Below are 24,848 nucleotides of genomic sequence, written 5' to 3'. Positions count from 1 at the left end.
CGACAAAGAATCTTGGAATTTAATTACTTAAAAAAAAAACGATCCAACTAGTCATTTAATGATTTCATGATTAATAAATTGGATAACTGGTTCACAATTAATTCTATGATGGATTTCAAAATGTTGCTTAAGTGCTGACAACAATACTTTATGTAAAAAGGGGTGGTAAAGCGTCTCAGGCTTTGCGAAATGCTCGAACTCATGACTTAACTTAGATGCTATACCTCAAAAGTACTTTCGCATCATTTACCATTTACCGGTTCTCAACCGATTTGAACCAATTCATAAATCATTCAAAAGATCCTCCAAAATTGTTTTAGATTTGATTTTCGGATAAAACTTAGTTATCGACTATAAACCGGTTCATTGTCGGTTCAGAACCGAACCGGTTCATTTTTATCGGAAATTTTAAAACCTTTCAACGAGCACAAGTATAACACCATTCGGTTGAGAAATCGTTATTAGGAATGATTCAACGGTATTTTCGTAAAAGGATGAAATGTACGCCTGGGTAATCTTTAAGTTTAAAACATATCCAAAATGACAGAAATCGCGCGACGTGTTTTCGAGCAATCCCAAAAAATATGGTATTGGATGGGAAGGGGAGTGGTGGGGGAAATGGGGGGCATGTTAACGATCCTTGGGTCGGTTTATGGGGGAGTCCTCTAAGGTCACAAGTCGCTATCTCTAACCGTTTGGCCTCTAGAACTGGCGACCGTCGGATGGACAGACGGACAAACAGCATGACGACATTTCTCAGAAATCGTCTGAAACGTGAAGATTTGGTGACAAAAGTAGTCTCCGGAAGGTGGAACGTGGAAATGGGGGGGGGGGGCGGGTGAAAAAATCGAGGGATTATATATACTGCTCTCTCCGTGGAGTTCGAGCAGTAATAATCACTCTTAAAATAAATTTTACTTGAGATATCAATACCATTGTTCTCACACATTCTGCTTGAAAAAATCTTATGACAAGATTGATGTTTGGTGCGCCAAAAACAGCATCGTCAACATCGTAAGTTCTAAAATTGTCATCGACAATGTTTTCGGTACGGAAGTTTGATCTTCTTGACAATTTCCCATTTCAATTACACGAGCTCAAAAGGCTTCACATATGACTTAATCAATATATCACACTTAAATACTTGAATTTACATATAGTGTAGACCAGTTAGATGAGATTCATTACAATCTCAGTTTTTGTGGTAGCAGGTGAAATACGACTTCGTCAGATTGGACCCAAATTTTGGATTTACACGTTTAGATAATCATAGATCAGGAATATCATATGTGCTAAAAATCGATTTTCGTGGACGTCCCGTACGTCCCGTCCGTCGTGTAACCACTTCTGCAGAGAGAACGGAGTTTAGTCGACAAGCGGTTTTAAGGTTATAACGTTATAAGTATAAGCAATTATACACAGAAAAAACGTTTAGTAAAATTGTTCGTAAATATTTGTAAATTTCTACTACTAGGGGAAACTGGGGCACCACCAAACACGGGGTACCACCAAACACTGCGATTTTTTAATCGGATATTTGATATCATAGGATAAGACCGATAGAAATTTATAAGCACTATAGGGATGCTTTTCTACGGAAGGAATCGTCGAGATAGTCCAAGTAGTTTAGGAATAAAAATTACTGTTTGGTGGTACCCCGTGTTTGGTGGTGCCCCAGTTTCCTCTATGTACTTTCGTACATGAGTCCCCATGAGATGTTCACAAACAACAAACAAGTTCGTTAAATTTTATACTTTTTTCACAGACATTGTTCGAAAGATAACCATTTGATGAGCATTTTTAGTAGTTTTACAAAAATTTGTTCGTATATTTTTGTTTGTCTGGCAAAAATTTACGGACAAAATGTGTGTTTACGAGCATTTTTTTGTAAAATTTCTCGGAAAATCTTGAAAACTCTATATTTACACAGTAAATAAGGGTTTGAAAAATCTAAGATTGACGAAAAGTCTTTACTACAAGCTTCTTGAGACAAAACCGGATTTAGAGAGTGCATAAAATTCTCTGTCGATAATGTGTAATTATCGAAAAATCCTCAATCAGTATCACTGTTACTGCCGCTATGCGATATTAGTCATCTATATAATTCAAGTATACATTTCATGCGAAAAGTACATGAAAGCTCATTGCTTTAATAGCAGACAATATTCATATAAACATTATTTATATTTGTATTTTGAACACTAAGACATTTCCCCTTATTCAGCTAATTTCATAAATATTACGGTATATAAATCGTATTAAACGTTTTATTTCCATACTTCGAGAGTGGGTGCTCAACGGATAATTGCCATTTAGAGAGTACTTCAAGATTTTGTTGTGCACTACACTCACTGATGCATTTTAATATAATGCAAATTCCTTATAAAATATGACTCTACTTTGGATTATGAAAAAAAAATATTATTTTAATAATAGAGCCAAATTCAGTAAGTCTGTACAGAGTTCAGTACGTGAAGTTGACAAAATATTTAATTTACCACAAATATCAACATTTAAGAGACTTTATTTTGATAACTTGAGAAACGTGATAAGAAAAATGTGATGCAAAAAATGAATTTAGCAGATGTTTTAAGCCATATTTGCATAATTAGCGTGCGTGACTCAACCAAGGGGATTTACATTATCTTCTTCCCAAATCTAGATTCTTGAGAGATATGTTTAGATTCATTCAAAAAGTTGATTAAAAATTCCACAGGGCGTTATACAAAATTCCTCATCTCTACATTTGGTACTTTCTTTTGGAGCCAAAGAGAACTATAGTAAAGAGAGGTAATCCGGATACTTTTCATTGAGTGCGACTTTAATGCTTGTTTTTGGACTGATGAAATATTTTTTTCCCCATTCCAAATCAATAGAATTATTCTTTGTTTAATTTAGAATCATAATAGAAATAGAATTTTAGCAATAATATTGATGAAAATTAATAAAATTACGATAATATTAATATATGCGCAAGAATGTTACTGCGACGCTTTTATGTAACTCCGTTGAATTCGATCAAACTCGGATGCTCATTTTAAGGAAAAGTTTAATGCATAAAAATGAGAAGATATTATTTCAAAAACATTTTTTTAGAGTTTTATTCCATCAATTCATTTCATTAATTTATTATTTAATTATATATATTTTTATTTATTTTAAGATTGCACTCAATTCTTTGATTTTTCCTCGGTTTTCTTGGCTGACTTCCTTCCACGTTTTTTCTTTTCAGCTTCAATTGGCATTTGAGCCTTTTCCTTTACCATGTGTTTCTCCTTTAGTTTTATCTCCTTTTCTTCTGCCCTTATATTTTTGTTCCTCTCTCTGGTCAACTTCCGTTCAGCAATTTCTTTCTTTTTTTGCAAATCCTGCCTCAATTTTTCCTCCTGTTCCGCGATAATTTCCTCGGAAGATACAATATACTGGTGTTTGACATTGCTGGCTTTGACCCTCTTCTTCTGACGACGTTTTGGAATTTCTCCTGGCCAGAAATAGCATTGTTTTAGTGTGTCGAAGATCGGTTGAGTCTCAGAAGTTGCAGAGAGTTGGTTTCCAGGGATGACTGGATCATTTGAAGGATTATTGTCGGTGGCCTGATCGTGCTGGTTATTGATAATGGACTCCTCTGAATGTTGGAAAACAATTTTCGGGAAATAAAGACCAGCATAGAAAAGTGGCCCATCCATCCAGCCACTCTGTGGTGACGTTCCCATTTTCCATCCTTCTGCGTTGTGAATGGCAATTTTTGGAGTAATGTCAGTTTTATGAACAGCCATTGGAGGAGCAAGTTCGCCAGTAGCTGACACCCTGAGGAGTACTGTGATACATTGCTTCGGTCCTGAATTTTTAAGAGATGGAACTACACGTGAACCTCTCCTGGACAGGACATTTCCATCTTCCGGTGTCAAAAAGAAGGCACTTTCGTCGCAATTAAAAACACGGTCTGGTGAAATGCTCAGAAGGTTGTGTTCTGTGAAATATCCAAGAAACCATTCCGTGAGGTCTTCAGCAGTGACAGTAGCTCTTTCCAATGAGAAGGATTTTGGCTTGCGCATGCTGAGCTCTGGATGACGCTTAAGAAGATTCCTGAACCAAACGTCTCCGGGTCTTCCAGCTGTAAAATGGTTTGGAATTTTGTAGACCTCACAGATGAGTTTAACGCTGTCCAGAACTTGTTCCTTCCCGATGGGATGCCAGCCATCCGCACATCCCAGGATCCATTTGACAAGCTCTTCTTCTTGTTCTTTTGTAAGCGTCGTTTGGCCTGCCATTGGGGCACTCCTCTGGGTATTTGCCGGTCAATTTGTTGTGCAGTGTTCTTGGGACATTAAATGTTTTGGATGCATATGCTATGGTAGAACCATCTCGTACACACTGCAAGGCATTCCTAAGACCTTCCTTAGAGTAGGGCTTGTCCTTATAGGTCTTTTCTTTTGTTCCCTTTGGCATCTGAAACAGAAAAAGAGTCCTGAACAATGCAAATTCCTAACCAAAACATTGACTTTCACCGCATCCGACTTGCATCGAAATGTAAACATTCACAAAAATCACTTATTTCTGTATGAATTATTAATATATTATCAATAAACTCTTACTCACCTTGTAGATCAATAACTACACTAACTTTTATTAATAATTTTGATTGCAAATAATGTTTTATTATATAGAAAAAACACTAAACTTTTTCCAGCGACGAGCTGTCAACAGCAAAATTTTCTCAGAAATTAAATTTTTAGTACACAACCCAGCTGACCCGAGCTTAAAAAATATTTCTTGTACCCACTTATTAAACCGATAAAAATATAATTTTTGGTTTTTCTTAAAGTAGAATAGTTATAATATGATACTTCAGTAATTAATTACAGAAATAAAAATATAAATTATATTTTAAGTGGATGTATCGGAGTTAAATCGGTCGCGGCATCCGAGTTTTGCAATCGTCGGAGTTACATGGCCTTACTATATTATCTCTGTCTCTTTCATTTTGAGAGTTAAATTTTTATCCGATTTTGTGAAACGTAAATTTTTAGAAAAAATACATAGGGTAAAGTGGTACAAGTTGGACAGTGGTACCAGTTGGACAATGGTACAATTTGGACAGGGCTTTTTGTCTTGATAAATTTAGTACTTCATTTTTATTTGTATATTTTTAATGCTTTAGTTTTATAATTTGGTTCCTTGTGCTTAAAAACAAATTTTATACTGTATTTATCAAGTAAAAAGCCATGTCCAACTTGTAACACTAATTCCAAATTATACACTTTACCCTACTATTATATCTTGGTACGTTCGTTCTGATATCTAGATATCAAACAATAAAACATACCTAGCTTTCATCGGATTTTAAAAGGTTTTCATGTTCCCTGACTGAAAAACGTTTTTCTTTTTCATTCCTTCATTTGCATCCACATTTTTTGTTTATCTTGACTACGAAATTTTATACGATGATTTCTATGCAATTTTCAGTGGAAGTAAATATTTTATCTAACACTTTAATTTTTCTTTCTAACGATTTACAGCTATTTCTTCTAAGTCACAGGTTAAAAAGATTCAAGAGGACGTACATATTTCTTGTAGAATTCGATTAGGATAAGTTCGGATTCGTAACCCACAAACAAACTGTACAAACCGTACAAATCCGTATAAACCGGACTAGTTTGAATTGGCTATAAACCTATAATAAATTTATAGCAAAAATTCAATTGTTATATTTCTGCTCACTTTTGGGTAAATATTTATTATGAATAGTTAAAATTTTAAAATAATTTTAAATTTTAACTTTAAAATTTGAAAAAGAACTTTGCAGAAAGTTCATACACTGAGAAAAAAAGAGGGTGCGATTAACTTTTGTTCCTCAGAACTTTAACACTTCTTAGGTATAAAAATATATCAACATTTTTAACGTTAATTTTACTCCTTTTTAAGGGTAAAATTAACATGAAAAAGGATAACTTTAACCCCTAATACACCTAAAAAGAGTAATATTTGCACCGATTTTAGATGAATACTGCAGGGTAAAATTAACATTTCCGGAAAGTTATTTTAACTTTTTGGATTTCTCTCAGTGTACTTATGAGCATGATAATTTTTTCTATGCATTATACACATTACAACTCTTTTAATTAAAAGAATGGCAAAAAACAAACGAGCAGTAAAAAAATCATAATGGGCAGTAAAATATTTAATTATGGCCAGTAAAAAATTTAAATCTTTACAAAAATGTGTCTAATTTATATATTTAACATTTAAAATTATTGCAGATAGAATGAAAAGCCCTTTATTTTCCTTTTGCCAAAATTTGGACGATAATATCACTGTTTTAAATTTTTATGTTACTGCTCAATTTTAACTTTTTTCTACACATTTATATAATGCTGCCTAAAAGAATTACTGGGCAAATACTTTTATGGGCATAAAATTAAATTCACAAGATCGATCGTATAGATCACGTCGCAAATACAGAAACGAAAAAGTTTGGAATGCGAGAAATTGTGACGGTAACGACTTTCCAATTTAAGCTAGGATTTTTTTTCAATTGACTTTGATTTTTAAGACTGTAAGCAAACTTATGAGTTTGATCATTTTATGGATTCTTTAATTTTGTCAACTCATTTCTTGGTCAACATTTTCAGAGAAAGAAAGAAAGACAGTAATAATTCATTTAAAATGTTTTAGAATCCATCAACTTTAATATCTAGACAAGTATCTAGAATGCGGTAACAGTGCTAAAGTTATTGATAAATGGAATTTATATTATATTCAGAACAACTAATAATGAAAATTTTGGATGAATGGAAACCCACACAGAATTACTGTATTGCTTTTAAAGTGAGTTTTCAACTTGTGGCATTAAATGCGTCGGTGTTTATTAAATCAAATTAGTTCACTGAATGATTAATTAATTAAAACTTTATTGGTATGTTGTGTCTCACCATAAGTGCTGTGACCAGTGGTAAAGTTTTTGGTCCACGTACATACTGGAGGTATTCGTCGACAGTGCAGTTGAATAAGAGATTTTCCGGATCACATGGTGACAATTCCTGGTTCCTGCTACCGTAGACAATTGGAAATTGAGATGTATTGTCATTATTGCTGTAGTTGACGAGTATATTGTCACTCCAGAGTGTAGATAGCGTCACATTGGAATTGCTATTAAGTGTGGCTACATCCAACGGTATGGAGTTATTTGAGAAATTGTCAAAGAAGTGCCCTTGGTTTAGCATCATTTTTTTCCATCAACTAGTGGAACTCTTCTAACAACTCGTTTGCGATGGAATTTAATCAAGATGATGTTTAACCCTTATGCCACAATACCACTCTTCGTATCACTTCACATGTCCTTTTCACACTTTCACTCCAAGCTATTAGGTTTGCTATGTAGCACAAAACTTTTTTTTTATTCTTCCTCACATTAGCTAGTGTCTCTTTCACTACTTTCTTTTCACTACTATTTTATGATTAAACTAGATTGATGGTGCATTTCCTGATGTTAATAGCATCACTATAGTGCGTGCAGCTGCTGTATTGTCTCATAATTCAACTTGCATATTTACAGACAACACTCAAAGTGTATGAGATGGAATATTGTGCGGAATTGCATCAATTCAAAAGGGGAGAAGAAAGAAAACCAAGTGCAAAACTCATTAAAATAGTGGTATCACCTACACTTCCTGCAAACAATATTCCTTCTTTTCTTATAGCGATGTGTATTGACAATTTAACAAATTGCTTAGTTGCAAAATGGGACTTGAGAGAGTCTTGGCGCGGAATGCAGTGATCAATATGTGCAATTTTCCAAAACCACCCACTAACTTCGTGACATTTATATTCCAGCTTGTCGCTGTGTTGATTTATTTGCATGAGGAAAAACGTTCTTGACCTTCATGGCAGCACCAACACTTTGTCACAATGTACAAGAAAATTAAAGTTATATCTTTCGCACCTCTGGCTTATCATCCCCCAAATGAACTACACGTGGGGGTTAAAATGTGGTAGAAAGTGTTGTTCTATAAAATCAAATTTAACGATCATTTTCCACCGTGCCACGAGTAACAATGCAAATGGGGGATTTTCACGTAACAAAAATTGTCTGAAGCTTCTCTTCTGCACTTTCAGGAGTCAGCTTTTGTGCTCTTATTTTATTGCTTTCGATCTCAATCCTAACTTTTTAGGAGAAGGTTATAGCACATAGTGTAGATTGGTTTTCGAAAAAAAAAACGCAATTGACTTTTGACCTATTTTTGGGACAATTAGATAGAACGAAGGACTTGGATAAATTACATAGTTTTTCTACGACTTTGTCGATTAGACTGACTTCTTTTTAAACTTTCTGGGACTGTCGCTTCTTGTGATAATTTTTGGAGAAAGAAAAACTTTCCTCATTGAATACTAATATTGACAGGTTCTTCCAACTTCTGAGATATTATTTCTCATCTATGGATGTTTAGGCAGTATGTTACCAAAAATGATTAGTAAAACTTACATTTTTAAGAAGATGAAAATGAATTAAAAAATCAATAAATTTTAATGCATAAAAGAGTAAAATTTTCCTGACAATTGGAAAATTAAGAATAATTAATCATCTTTGCAACTTAAGTATTTTTAAACTTACAAAAATGTATAGTAGGGGAATGTAGGCATGGTTTGCACAGAGTGAACCTTCAAACGATGCGAATTTTCTCTTTGTTTACAAAGAGCTGATTTACCATTTCTTATCTCGTTTCATGAGCTTAATAATTATCTATCTTATGGCTAGAAATGACGAACTAGCTCTGCATATAAAGAGAAAATTTCAGTTGTTTGAAGACTCACTCTGTGCGAACCATGCCAACATTCCCCTACTAAATCTATAGGGAAGGCTGGGGCAAAGTCACAATATAAATATTTTATTTTTTTACAAGCTACCCAGCAACTCCAAAATTTCTAATTAGCATAGTTTTATAGGAAATTTACCGCTCTACAACTCTGTGAAAGTCATTTTCTTCTATTTTGTAAGGAAATATATTTGTCGAGCCGTTTTCTAAAAAGTAAATTTGTGATCATTCTCAAAAATGCTGGGGCAAATAGTATCAGGCATAAGATACTATCACATTTTGATTCGCTTTATTACGGGATTCCGTAAATGTAAGTAAAATACCTAGATTACATATGGCATTGAATAAATGAGCAGTAAAAAGTTAAAATTGATCAGTAACAAAGAAATTTGAAACAATGATATTGTCGTCCAAAGTTTGGCAAAGGGAAAATAAAGGGCTTTTCACTCTATATGGAACTATTTTAAATGTTAAATATACAAATTAGGCCCCTTTTTGTAAAGATTTAAGTTTTTTACTGACCATAATTAGATATTTTACTGCTCATTTTTAATTTTTTACTGCCCATTTAGAATTTTTTACTGCTCGTTTATTTTCTGCCATTACATATTTTCAAAGAAAATTTATTCTTCTAGACCTTTGTAAAACACTGTTTTCTCTATCTGAAAGAGAAAAGCGCATTTTAAGCTATTTTACAAAAAAAACACACAAAAGACTGCAAATCGTTTGACCAATGCAAACAACAAGCGGCGACACATAGCATTGACGTTTCTTTTCACCGTGGGACATCGGAAATTGTTTCGGTTTTTGTAACTTTTTGCTCCATAGCTTTTGTTACTTTTTACCCCAAGTGGTCGTTTTTAATAAAAGGATTTCTGGAGAAAAGAACCTTTGTAAAATTCTAAAATAAATAGTGGTTTCGTATTCAAAGAATATTCAAAGATAATTTGGGAAATATTCACCTGTGCATCAAATTTAATATAAGTAGCTAATAATTGATATCTTCTGCACGGAAAATATTTCAAAAATAGGGCTAAAAATTTCGATATTTTTTTATTTTCTTAATTCTTTATTCAAATTCTAACAAACTTACTACATTGAAGAAGACTTATGGAGGCTATCTATGGAAAAAATTTTAAGCCGCTATCGTATTTATCTTGGAAGATATTGAATTTTAAAATTTTCGATTTGTGACTTTTTGCCCCAGTCTCCCATATTCTTTCTTTATTGTTAAAATGGTGATTTTTATGATGTTAATTACTCCTTCCGTTCCGAAAAAAGTGAATGCATTCCTTAATATTCAATTTTTCTGCAAACGTACGACTTTTTTCCCGGAACGGAGGTAGTATTAAATATTTCAATATATTTGTATATAATAAGCGAATTGCTAGTTTTAATTGGAAACAATCCAATATAAATGAATGATTCTACAAAATTTCAAAAATTCACATGAAACAATCAAATAATTTCATAGAAGTTCCTGATGTGTAATGTGAAGATTAATTCAAATTATTTTCAGTTCAATTGAAAATATTACAATGTATTTTATCATTAAATGTATTGCAACATTACTTGATTAATAAATGTTTGAATTTATTTTAGAATATAAACAATCCAGTTCGCGCGCGGCTTTTGCCCATTGCAGACGTGTTTTACCAAGTGCTCTGTGCATAGTGTTCAATAATTGCTGATTTAAATACGCCGGCGAAGAGAGGTCGTTCTGACGATTCAGACGACTCTCCTGCGCAACCTTCCAAAATGCCTTTATTTGGAAAGTCAAACAAAACCCCAAGGACCCCGCCAGCCACCCTGACGACGATTTTCTCAACGCCTACAACTGCCACGATCTCAAACACTACAATTTCATCTCTGTCATCTTCATCTGCGACATCTATGTCCACTTCAAAACTTAAAGTTGTTCCAAATATCCCCACGAGGAACACGTTCGATGTCTTGGATCATGAAAAAAATGACGATAATCCTGAAATGAGTGGTGATGAAATTAACCAAAAACCACCACCAATAACAGTTATTCGTGAGGGCAATAACACTGTAATTGCAACTGAAATTGTGAATCGTCACAATATCACAGACATTACTCTGAAAAATATGTCTATTGGTGCGAAATTAATGCTAAAGAAAATGACCGATTATGCGACACTCGTCCGTGAGTTCAAAAATGCTGATGTGAAGTTTTACACTCACGATGTGAAATCCAATATTTCGATAAAATTTCTTTTGAGGGGCCTTAACTTCTCAACAGACGATGATGATGCATCAAAAATTTCAATTGTTGAAGATGATTTGAAAGCCTCCGGTGTAAATCCTGAAAAAATCCAAATATTGAACCCGAGGGAACGGAGATATGAAGGAGAAACTTTGTTCATCATTTCATTTCCTAGAAATACGATGAAACTTGCTGATCTACGCAAAATCAAAGTAATTAACTACACAGTGGTTCAATGGAAACCATTTATCAGGAAAAACAAAGGACCTATTCTCTGCCGAAAGTGCAATCTCTACGGACATGGATCCCGAAATTGTTTTCTTCCCGTGTGCTGCGGAAAATGCTCAGGAAGTCATGAAACTTCCGCATGCAACGAAGTCATTAGATGTTGCCGAAATTGCAGAGGTAATCATTTCGCCGATTCTCCAACCTGTCCTAAAAGACAGGATTTCATTGAACTCAGACAACGGCTATCGGCAAGAAACAACAAGCGATCAAACCCTCCCCCTACTCGGACTGAGGAGCAGCCTCCACCTCCAAATCCCCAGCGGAGCCGAAGACAATCTTACGCCAATGTGGTTCGTGGGGGGCCTTCAAACTCTCAACTTTTCTCCCCCGTGGAGATTTCTACTATCTTAAAAGAAGTTTTTACGAGGATGAAATCCTGCAAATCCAAGGAGGACCAAATCGGCTTGATGTTTGAGATCACCTCTAAATACATCTACCCATGATGATTCAACCCCAATTGCTTAATATTGCATTTTGGAACGCACGTAGTATAAATCAAAAATTAACTGAAACTAACTTTTTTCTTAATAGCAATTCAATTGATGTATTTTTAATTTCAGAGTCATGGCTCAAAAGTGATTCAAAGTGCTATTTGGCTGGCTATCGAGTTTATAGAAATGATCGGAAAGACAAGAGAGGTGGTGGCGTTGCAATTGCAATTCGCGATAATATTCCTCACAAATTACTACCCCATCTAAATACAAAAATAATAGAGACAATTGCCATAGAAATAAGTCACCCAAAAAATCCTTTTACACTAGTCGCCACGTATTTTAGTCCAAACCAATGCACAAATGATTTTACATCTGATCTTAGACTATTATTTAATAAACCCAATGTTATTGCCTGTGGTGACTTTAATGCACGTCATAGGCATTGGAATTGTATCCGGGCAAACAAATATGGGACAATTTTATTTAAGGATATGTGTAAACATGACTATCGAATTATTTCTCCTAACTCTCCAACTTTTTACCCTTCTCAATCTAACTCCACACCAGCTACTTTAGATATAATTCTCACGAATTCAAACTTTGCCCTTGATCAAGTCAGAACTATTCAGGCGTTGTCATCCGACCATCTCCCCGTAAACTTCAAAATCAATACTACTTTTCAAATGAGAAATTACCCAGCCCTAATTCAGGATTATGCATCGGCCGACTGGAAGATGTATAAACAATTGATCAACGAAAATATTTCTTTATCAAACAAAGAAATCAAAGACAAAACTCTAATTGATCATCAGATTTTAGATTTCCAATCTATCATTTTATCAGCTGCTAAATCGGCTATTCCTTTAAGGACACTAAAATCCAAAAAGAATTCGGATATTCCAGACTATTTAAAAGATCTCATTTCTCATAAAAATAAAATTCGACGTCAATGGCAACGCTCTAGGGTGGCGGAGCTCAAAGTCGAACTTAGGAATCTTGAAAAAATAATAAAAGAACAAATTAACCTTCATGAAAATGATAATTGGCAATCACATGTTAAATCACTAAATTTCAATCGTCCCAATTTATGGAAAACTGCCAAGTTACTGAAGAATAGAGCTCAAGGTATTCCACCCCTTCGGAAGGGTAATCAAGTTATCATAACAGATGAACTTAAATCTCAAGAAATTGCTGATAATTTTTCCAAATTTCATAAAAATAATTTACCTAAAAAAACAACGATTACTGAAAAAGTCGCACAAACTTTAAAATTACAAAAAATTATAAATTCCCCTGTTAAGGCCGAACATCTTCCTACACCCCGGTTAATATCTACAATAATTAAAGACTTAAAAAATAAAAAAGCTCCAGGCATGGATAAAATTAATAACAAATTAGTCAAAAATCTTCCTAAAAAAGCAATAATATATCTCAACAACATCTTCATAAACTGTCTGAGGATCAACTACTTTCCAGACCCCTGGAAGATAGCTCAAGTTATCCCCATTCCCAAACCCGGTAAAGATACTTCTTTAGCATCAAATTATAGGCCCATAAGCTTATTACCAGTATTTGGAAAAATTTTCGAAAAAGTGATCTATAGAAACATTAATAATTTTGTAAACAACAACAATATTTTGTTAAACGAACAGTTCGGTTTCCGACCTGGACACTCCACCAATCACCAACTGCTTAGAATCACTAAAGAAATTAAATCTAAATTAAACTCCAAGACTTCAACTGGACTTATTGCATTTGATTTGGAAAAAGCCTTTGACTCCGTATGGCATGATGGCCTTCTATATAAAATGAACCTTTTCAAATTTCCTATAAATTTTATAAAAATTATTGAATCGTATCTTTACAACCGTAAAGCATTTGTACAAATTAATTCTGGGAAGTCCTCTTTGTACTCTTTAGATTATGGTGTCCCTCAAGGAAGTGTCTTATCTCCTCTACTTTATAATATTTTTACTTCAGATTTAAAAATAAATCCTCCTGTAAAAATAGCATTATATGCTGATGACACAGCTTTTTACTACTCTAATACAAATCCAGATGTAATCATCAACAAATTATCAAATGCTTGTGCTCAGTACATTGATTATTGTTCTGATTGGCTAATTAAAATTAACATGGATAAATCTCAAGCAATTTTCTTTACGACCAGAAGAGCTAAAAAACGTCTTCCAAGTTCGCCCATTCGGATTAAATCCATGGAAATAAAATGGACTAAAGAAATTAAATATCTTGGTATGATTTTGGATCCTAAGCTAACGTTCAAAGATCATATTAACTATACTATAAATAAGTCATTAAAGGCACTCAAAATACTTTACCCTTTAATCAATAGAAAATCGAAACTCTCCACTCCCAATAAAAAGTTATTATATATTGCTATTGTACGCAGTATTCTTCTGTACGGTTGTCCCATCTGGGAAGTCTGTGCTAGAACGCACAAAAAGAAGCTTCAAATTATTCAAAATAAATTCTTAAAAATTATTTACAAGAAATCATGGGACTTCTCTACAATCAAACTTCATGAGATTGCCAAAACTCCTCTTTTGCAAAACCAAATTTCTAAGATTAAAGATAACTTTCTTCTGCAATGCAAAACCTCCCACCACTCGATTGTAAGTCAATTAGCACTTTAAACAGTATCATTTGTATAAAATACATATCTGTCTCGCATTAAATCTGTAAGCACCATATTACCTTGTGCTTAATTTATTTTTTCTTAATCTTTTATCTCTTAATACAATTCAAATATTCTTAACAATGTATTAAAGTTGAAGCAAATCAATGATTTGGAACACTTACAATGTAATTATTTTGTAAATGTACAAAAAGTAGCTCAATAAAATATTTTATAATAATAAACAATCCAGAAAAATATAGTTAGTATTTTAACTGCTCGAACTCTAAGAGAGAGCAGTTTTAACAATTTTTCTGTTTAAATTAATTTTTGACTATGAACTGAGAATTTAACTACCTTTGTTATTGATAATAATCTAGATTCCAATGCATTATGGTGCGTGCAAAGCTTTTTTCTTAACCCTTTAAGGACGATAGGGGCACCAGTGTCCCAACATTTTTTTCTATGGCTTTCTAAGGTTATGTTTTACTCCAAGAAGTCAGAAAGAGGGATTTTTTCTGACTCCCAATTTTTGACTCTGTCGTCCTTAAAGGGTTAAATGTTGGTACCGCACCAAAATTGATCTAATTGAGGTCTAAGAATTTGATTGTAAATCTTACAATCCAGCGTTATTATTTAAAATTTGGAATTTAAATTTTACTAACCGGTTTTCAAAATAAAAATTTCAAAACACGATTTTAATAAAATATCATTCAAATGTAGAAACATCAGATTTCATACTACAACAACCTAGAATGTTTTGACAGATTTGCATGGCACTGTGTATTTTAAAATAGAATTTATAATGTAACTTGTCTAAAAATCATCACTTTACTCTATATCCCTTTTCTCGCAATGTTTTAAATATTTTTGGTAATAGTATTGCTATACGAATAAAACACTTACAAATATGAAAAATGGTGTAACGAAATGTTATTTCATAATTGTTTTCTCATTTCCAACAATTTTTATAATTTGTTAAGCATTTTTGCATTTCAAAAAGTATATTATAAATCATATAAGTTAGGGTCTTGAATGAATGGGCATGAGACGACAAAACCAAAGTTTTGATTTATTAAAAAGAAATTCAAGATATTTTGATAACGCCTTCAAAGGAACATTATGAAGCTAGAAAATAAGTTTGAGGTTTGAGGTAACTGTGGCTATCTATAACCATACTTTTACTATAATCTACTGAACCCTAATAAAGGCTCAATGTCTTTAGTAACTCAATTCATGGGAAAAGCGAAGAATATCCAATTTTCGTGCGAGTCACACAAAATATTTTTATGTTTCAGACATTGTTCTTATATTTACAGCAAAATAAATGATAATGTCGAGCTCAGAGCGAAGTGTTACACCTTCACCCTGCAGCCTTTTTCTTTTGTGGCAACAATGAAAGCCACTCTACCATTGATTGGAATTGTGTAGTTTTATTTTTTCCTGCCTATACAATACCATAAAAGACTGAAGTGTATTTGAAAAGTTGTACCTTGCTCTAGGCTGTAACCAGTCTACTGGAAAAACTCCTTGTTTTTCGCACTAAAACTTACATTCATGCAGTGGCTAAAAGTATAAGGGGAATGAATAGTGGCAACCTAACAATCCCCGCATATACATTTTTCCGGAAAAGTTTCAACGTCCAACAGAATTTATATGCAATTTGCTCGACGTTTTTATTATTAAGTTTCACGTAGGGGAAAAAGTGTAAATGGGCAAAATGTTGCTTTGTAATAAATAATATGCTAACACTGTGCGTTGAATTGCAAAAGGATTCAGAAAACAAGCTTTTCTGAGTTCTTTGCCACAATCTTGTGATGTGGCAACCAGTGAGATTATGAGTAATAAATGTGTTCACTATCATCGTAGATAAATGCTGGTATTACTTTCAAGGGCAGACGATCAATAAAGCTGCCGGTTGAACAGGCTTCGTGAGATTTAAACGTAAACAACAGTCAAAAGAACTTTCTTTGTTTTTTCCCACTTATCATCTTGTACTCTGTAAATTTACTGGAAAATTAATTTTCTTCTTTAGCCAAAAAAAAAATCAAATCAATTTACTTCAAAAACTTACTCGTTGGGAAATTTTCGATTGCCTTATGGAACGTTTAGGGGCATTAATTTGGAAATTCTAGCAAACCCAAAGTGAGTCACATCTCGGCGGCAATTTTCCAACGGACATGCCTAGAGTTCACCCATTAAAAGCCGTATCATTATCTCTAGGGTCCAATTTAAAGTATCAAGTCTCTGAAAGCATAAAAATAAATCCTCTACCTAAAATATATATTGTGCAAACCAGTCGATTTTTTCATACAAAAAAAAACGGTGTAAAATATTTCTGAGATAACATAATAAAGACTTTACAAAAGGTCTCATATGATTCGGTCAAAGACCATCTCGTACAATATTCTTTATGACTGCAAATTTGGTGTTTTATTATTTACATTTTTGATGTGCCAAAATACGACAGCAATTGTATCTGTTTCAAAATGAATATTATGGTGTAATAACGAGGCACTTAGAATTTTATTATTTGATATGCCCTTTTCTGGCTTGAACACTTTGTGCGGACAGTTGGAAAAGAAAGAAAATTTGCCATTTACGTTGTTGAATTTTCTTTGTGACGACGAAATATTCTGGCTTTTACTTACTCATAATTTTCTCACGTGATATCTTGAACTGTTAATTACTAGGAAAATACTGTGAATAGCGTAAAAGAGAAAATATTATATATATAGAAAAGCTACGCTTTCCTTCTTTTCTATTCAAAATATCCTATTTGTATTCAAGAGATTTTTTGGAGATTTATCATAATACACGACAGCTTATATCAAGATTAAGTATTTCGTCAGAGATGAATTTCTCAGCTCCAGTCCTTTCATACACTTTGAACAAAGGTTTTGAGGAATTCGGCTTAAGGTTGTGCCAATTAAAGTTTCACAAAAGGGAACACAGAAAGTACGGAAAGTCATTAGCAGGTTGTACTGAAGGCTATAGCTAATTTAACACATAACTTTTAGCTATTAAATTAATAAAACTTCGACAGTTTGTCTTGCATATGCTCCTAAATCTCTGTAATGCGATGCAATGATGCACTTGCATCATCATGAGGATTTATTGAATTTTCTGTCTTCAAAAGTTAGGTACGAAACTCTAATCACATTGCAACGTGGTGTAGTGTTGAATATTATTAGTTACTTTAAGTCTGAAAACTTAAAAAATTAACTAAATTTAAAGTGACAAAAATAGATTAAAGAATTGAATGGCTTAAATCCAACCGCAATAATTGGATAAAATATATTTTTAATAAGAATTAATTTGACAAAAGCTATTAATTTACTTTTTACTCTTTTAAAATTTAATCAGGTTAGTTAATGAAAATAAATTATAAGGTTTGTGTTTAATAACCTATTCTATTTTTTTAAAATAAAAATTTTAAAAGTCGCACTGTAGTTTTTTTTTGTTTTTTTTTTTATCAAATTCAAATTGAAATACTTATCAACATATTTAAAACATTATTAAATGATGATACAATATAAAAAAAATAAATAAATTTAAAATGTTTTTGGAATTATTTGTATTTATGAATATTAAGACTGTAAATCCTATTTTTTATTTCCAGTTTTTTTTTGAGCATTGTGAAACGATTTTCAATTATTTATTATTCATATGAATTCAGAAACGTTTATTGTGAATTTCTTTTGTTTAATTCATGCAGTTTTGCATTCTATAGAAGAAGCAGATTTTCTCGCAAGAGAGTTATCTATATAATACATTTTATTTTATACAGTTAAGAGATTGCCACAGTCACTTCTAAAACCTTACACCTTATAAGATTAACTGCTGTAAAGCTTAAGCGGTTTTCAGACTAGATGTCTAGCCTAGTTCCTGAAGGACTCCAATTTCTAAACAACATAACTAACTGCAGTGATTTCGCAAAATCTAGTCGGCAATTTCTCTTAACTTTCAATATTATAAGTAAAAAAGGATGAACGGATAAACCTTAGGTTTGAAAACCGTTTAATTAAACTTGATATAATCACTTTAAGGCCGGCTTCAGACCTAAAGTTTAGCCCAGTTCCCGATGATCTGGAAATTCAAAATAGCAACCAATTGTCTTGGTTTTTAAAAATGTAATGGATCACTTGCCCATGTTGACCAATCTTAAGTGATAATTTTCCAAAAATTTTTGATTAAGAAGAAATTAAAGAAGTTAAGCCATATGGCTTAGCCTTAGGCCTGAAGCCCGTATAAGCGTCATAAAATTTCTATGAACTTTAGGAGTATTCGTATCCGGAACACTTATTATACATAGGACTAATGCTGCATACTTGAAATCTTTGGGTTTTAGTATCCAAAGTTTCAATAAAATAATTTCAAAATAATTGTATTTTCAATGCTTACCATCTTTAACTTTTTCATTAATACAAGAAAAATACAGCTTAATTTCAAAATTAATGAAAAGGTCAATACATAAAGTATTTAGCATTCAATAATTTTTGCAATTGTATTTAAAAGTTTCAATTTTTGAATACTCACAGTTCAATTTTAAAGAAGATTTTAAAATGTCGTATATCCTGTTTTTATTGATTTTAAAATATCAAGATTTTGAAAATTTCTTTATTTTTTTGTGGTGTAAATAAAATACTGAAAATGTTGAATAAAATACTTGCATTTAAAAAAATTTTGAATAAAAAATCGTGTTGAAAACATATGAGAAAATGTGTTTGTTTCGTATGTCTTGTGAACATATGCCCAGCGCACAATAACTTTTGTTTGTAAATATGTTTTCAAAATTTTCCGTGAAAGTGAGCGAGATGACTAGATCTAGATTTCACTCACTCTCATTGAAATGCCAAAAATATGTTTACAAATAAAAGTTATTGTGCGCTGGACTTATATGGAACTACATCAATCTCTTTGTCAAAATCCAAAATAAATTTTAAAATAGGTCTTACATATCTTGCATTTCAGTAATCTAAATTACACCTTTGAGAAATCAACGCTTAACTTTTTCTTCATTTTTTACTTCTTTTTTCTTTATATATTTTTTCTCATTTTGTTGTATTAATTTTTTGTTTAAGTTTTTCTTTTTTTTCGAAACTGTAAGAGGGATGACCCTATTATTGTGAATTAAATAAACTATTTTTATTATTAAATATACTCACATTAGAAAAAATTTGAAATTGAAATTTTAAACGGTTAACGTGTTTTAACAACTTTCATTTTGTTTTCAAGTAACAGAATTTCCAGTTCTCGAGTTTTTTTTTCTAAGTACACAAATTTTATAGTACAATTTTGCAATCGTGCAGAAAAAATCGAGTATAACTACCATTCCGTGTTTTTCAAACCTTAATTTATTGTTGTATATCCGTTTAAGGTTAATAAAATTTAGAAAAAAAATCCTTCAACAAATTCAAGAAATGTTTTCTCAATTGCTTTCACCCCTAAAGCATTTTTGATCTATACGGAATATGCTTTTCGATCCTTTATAGTCTGCTCTGATATTTTTGCATGATTTTGTATGATTATATCAAGACGTAGAAAATGTGGTAAGAAAGTGGAAAAAGATGTAAACAGAAATAGAATTGAGAGCATCTTATCTCTTATACGTAAAGTTTTGTCAATGTAAATATTTAAACTATGATACACTCTTCTGTTGGATGTCAGGAATAGCAACATGTCTTTCTGCAGACTTTTTATTCTCAGTATTGCTTCAGCGTCTGCATCGTACACCGGCGCTCAGGTGGAAAAATAAGAGTTGAAATATCAGGGAAGTGAGTAAACCACGCGAATGCTTATTTTTTTTTTTACACGAATGACAATGGGAAGGACGAGGGATTTTTTTTTCACACCAAGCCCAGGGAGTCTCAGTAAATTTACGATTTTCACACGGTACCAAATCACGCGATAACGACGAGATTGCACACAATCAGGTGGATAGATTCCCTGGCGGAGCCAGAGGATAGTCTCGGATTTATGATATGGTGGAAAAGGAGTTGGAAACCACATGAAGTCACTGCATAAAGCACAATCATTCTCGCTCATATTTACTTGTTTGCCAACCCAAGCTTCCTTTCATATTCAGGAAGATTTACCATCGTAACATGAGATAGGGATGAAGTTTGAAAGTAGGAAAATGCAACGGAAGAATTTGAGCCTTGTTGAGCTGCTCCAAAGACGGGTATTTTTATGTTCTGTGCCCCATTTTGCATATATCTTTTTGTTGCCTGCGGTGGGAAAAGCTGAAAAGTGTCTTTTCTTTTCTTTCTAGTCTTCCGTGGTGGTTTCCTGTTAAGGAATCCCACCAAAAGACACCATAAATAATTCATTTCTCTAGCTTGCCACAAGGGGATGTTTTTTAATTTTTTTTTTTTTTGCTTTTAGAAACATTTCAGCAAAAGTCAAAAAATATGTCTTACTTCTCTTTTTGGTTTCTCTTGCTTGGAGAATATTTAGCGCAAAGTGACAAAATTACAGGTGAAATAAAATATATTCTACACCTGGGGGGAGTGTTGAGAAGACGACGGAGGAAGATTTATGATATTGCGACAGATCGCGCACTACCATGAATTTATCAGTTAAATGACGAACAATTCACTTTTCTGTATAACTATAGCTTAAGAATTTATTTTCACCACCAGAGATTTATTGGATTAGTTCTTACTAGATTACTTTGAAAGAATATTTAATGATATGTAAACACTGTATTCAGTGAATTCTGATGCAGTTAGAATACTGGATTTAATCATGTAATTATATATTGGGATGGAGAAGGGAAGAGATGCATCTTCCAATATTTGTTGATTTGAGTGCAAAAGAGGAATGAGAATTGGAGATACCATCATACATTATACTATCTATCTTGAGAATCTGATTGACTAATCTACCTCGAGATTGAAAATAAATTGAGTTTGTCGTTGGGAGAAGATCCAACCATATCTTCGCATTTTCATCTTCTCACATCATTCCCTTAATATTTGCCATTGAGATTAATTATTCCTGCACTCTCATAGATATACCATTTCCACACTTTCGCTTGTTATATCACAAATTCACACATTATCCTCAACGAGATTTTCCTTGCCATTCACTTTCCTTTAACAGTCACATCAAGTTGATCCCGCAGAGTAATTAACTTGAGGTGAAAACCACTAGATAATCTTGCACACTTGAACTACATCAATATCTTGGTGCTCTCTTGCCAGTTACCGCAAGAAATCAAATATTAGTGCTCTTGACTTCGTTGTTAAGGGTCGTAGGAGCTGGACAAAGTGTACATTTCAGTACCCGAACACAGACTGAACTGTGATGTTTCGCAGACTGCTTAAAACTTTGTCGGTTACAGCCAAGTGGAAATGTTGTCGCTCAGATTTGTCGCTCAGTTTTATGACGCTCTCTTCAAGCGCGTGTAACATTTCCCCTCCACATTTTGGCTGCTTTTCCGCACAGCTTTAGATTCTTCTATAATGGTGGGGATACAGCCCCTCTTCATTCTAGTCTATTTATCAATGAATCCTTAAGCCCACTCCCCACTGTCCCCACTATCTCGCACAAATCTCGCAATGAGCCCCAAATGCGCCAGTGACACAATAATGAGTATAAGATATTTATACAAACATTTATCATTTGGCACCGGGCACGGTATATAATGTGAAATATACTTTAGGGGTATTGAGTTGAAAATTTCTCGCCCACAAGGCTTTATTAACATTTATTTGGCAGGTATCGATGTCAGTTTGAGAAAACCACACCTGTTGCTCCTTCAAAAGACTCCCCTATATTGTTTATCTTATAATTTCTCGATACAGACATATATAACTATCAAGGATCTTAAAAACATTTCTTATTTCAATTTTACTTTTTTTTAACCATTTTATTTTGTGTGCAAAATTGCGTTATGCTCAAACTTTAGAACAAATAACGGAAAGTATACCTTTAATTAAAAATGTGAAACTACTTTTTACAAAATTTTTTTATACAAAATGATTTTTTTTCCAAATATGTAGAATACAATGAATGACCAAGCTACACTGAGAAACTAGAACGGTATAATTCTCATTTACGATTGCAAAATATACAGATTGCGCCATGAATTTTTAGTCTACAAAAAAAAAAAAAAACGGAAACTGCTGTATTGTAAATCAATGGCCTCAACACACTAGAAAAAAATTATGTCCATTATTTTGTATGGATGTGAAGCAAAATCTAAAGGAGGCTAATAGATTTTAAAAGTTCTAAAGAAAAATATCCATGGAAGTTAGCCTTGTCTACTATCTTTTAAGCTAAAGTATAGGATTTAAAAAGACTTTGTGGAAAATTTCATCTAAATTTTACTGGTAAATTTTGGTATTTATACGATATTATCTTTCATTTGACACGTTTTCTCATTAATAAGGTATAATTGATGTCCATTTATGTGAAATTCATATTAAAGATAATATTCTCTTTTATACGAAATGGGGTAGAAATTTGTCCCATTCTTTGCGAAGTGCTCGAACTCATGACTTAGATGCTATACCTAAAAAATACTTTCGCATCATTTACTGTTTACTGGTTCTCAACCTAGCCCCCGGCAAAGTGTTTTTTTTTATATGGAGCTGTTTGAAGCCAACTCACAAATTAATCAGAAACTCAGCTTACACTTCTCAGAACAAGACCGCATTTAGATAGAATAGTAAATTTATCCCTCTTTACAAGGATCAGAGTCTTGTAAGGCTCACCTCAATTTTTTATTATATCGTGTAACGGTCACGAGTGCAGAAAAATTCCCATACGCATTTGTATGTGAAAGTAAGAAATTGGCTTCAATTTTGATGGCCACTCGCCGGGGACTAGGGGGACTAGTTCTCAACTAATTTAATCAGATTTATAAGTCACTCAAAAAATCCATCAAAATAATTTTAAGAGTTATAGAATTAATTTTCGGACGAAAATTACTATTCGTTTTATAAATAACGGTTCATTACTGGTTCACAACCGATTTGAACCAATATAAAAATCATTCAAAATATTTCCCAAAATACATCTCAGGAGTAATATAATTGAATTTCAAAAAAACAAATTATTTATGAACCGATTCATTACCTGTTCAGAACCGATTGAAAATGGTTCATTTTTATAGGAAATTTCAAGATCTTTCCAACGAGCACAAGTATGACACAATTCAGTTGAGAAATACACGCTTTAGAGTCTTTTTAACCTTTGACCTTGAAAACCGTTATTAGGAATGATTTAACGGTATTTTCGTATAAGGATGAAATCTCCGCCTGGATAATCTCTAAAACCGGAGGCTGCCAAAATCCCGAAAGTCATAATCCCGAAATCCAAAATCCCGTAAACCAAAATCCCGAAAGGCCCAAAATCCCGAATGATTAAAATCACGAAAGGGATGAAATTATAAGGAGAATAATGTGTAGAATAATTTCGCAAGACACAGAAAATTTCCCTTTGCTATGCCGCTTTTAAGAATTCGAGATTTTGGCTTTCAGGATTTTGGCCCATTCGGGTTTTTAGCTTTCAGGATTTTGTCTTTCAGGATTTTGGCGTTCGGGAATTTGGTTTTGGTAATTTGGCTGTGGGACTCGTCTAAATCTAAAACATGTCCAAAAATGAAAAAAAAAATCGCACGACGAATTTTCGAGTAATCCCGAAAACCGTGATTATGGAGAGGGAGTGAAGGGTAGGGCGAAAATAAAGAGCATGTTAATGATCCTTGGATCGAGGGGGAGGGTCTCCCAAAGATTGAACATAAAGTATCTAAAATTGAACATCTAAAATTGAACACAAGTAATCAAAATTTAACTTCTAATAATAAGACTTCAATTACCGCTTCATTAAATAGTAATTAAAGATTCATTATTAGGAACCACTTTGCTTTCTCAGAATTTCAACGCCGTTAAAATGAGTTTAATTGCTCATTTGAGCAGCTTACTGCATTAAAAACTGGTCATCGGTCTAAGATAAAATATTCACCTAGACTGCTATAAAATGTACACATTCGAATAAAAAAAACATTAAGATAGTGTAAGTGTGCCAAATTTCGGCATAGTTGCATGCAAACGTCAAAGTCTCAAGTTTGAAATGTAATATTTTAAATTTAAATTGATTTTTTTATTATTTTTTCTGAAAGAGTGTTGCTTGGAACCTTGTAAAGAGTTTAGCGTCTTTATTTACTTTAAAATCATTCTTAAAACATTTTAAAATGAATAAAAATATAGACATAGCTTTGGTGCCCTATTTCGGCCACCTTCATTCTCATAGTTCCTTGCCCTTCGGGAATTCTTCCAATATCTTTTTCACGTTATCTCGTTTATCGAAGCTACATTTTTTGTTATTCTTTTGCATTGTATAATCTCTAGAGAACGTAAAATCTAAAAGTTCATGGAAATTCGAGGAACAAAAAAGGTGGCCGAAATTGCAAGCTGGCCGGAATTTGGCACACTTACCCT

The 24,848-nt window shown here is 33.0% G+C and overlaps 1 protein-coding gene across 9 annotated transcripts in view; it reads right to left on the bottom strand.

The window, feature by feature from the left end:
- LOC129808126 (neuropeptides capa receptor) overlaps positions 1-21,725 on the bottom strand; it is an 86,967-nt gene extending 65,242 nt beyond the window's left edge. The window contains exons 1-2 of one of the 9 annotated variants that reach the window (XM_055857936.1): positions 21,420-21,725; positions 6,933-7,528 (exon numbers count right to left, since the gene is read on the bottom strand). In XM_055857936.1, the coding sequence (XP_055713911.1) occupies positions 6,933-7,226 (294 nt within the window). In that variant the 5' untranslated portion in view covers positions 7,227-7,528; positions 21,420-21,725. Of the gene's footprint in view, positions 1-6,932; positions 7,562-21,287 lie in introns of all 9 variants that reach the window. The other 8 variants (XM_055857880.1, XM_055857897.1, XM_055857905.1 and 5 more) reach the window with 8 other exon arrangements.
- Positions 21,726-24,848: the final 3,123 nt, after the last annotated feature.

Source organism: Phlebotomus papatasi, chromosome 1 (genome assembly GCF_024763615.1).
Source record: "Phlebotomus papatasi isolate M1 chromosome 1, Ppap_2.1, whole genome shotgun sequence".
Classification (NCBI taxonomy): Eukaryota; Metazoa; Arthropoda; class Insecta; order Diptera; family Psychodidae; genus Phlebotomus; species Phlebotomus papatasi.
The sequence above is the reverse complement of the archived record's forward strand: the minus strand, read 5'-3'. Positions and strand labels throughout refer to the sequence as shown.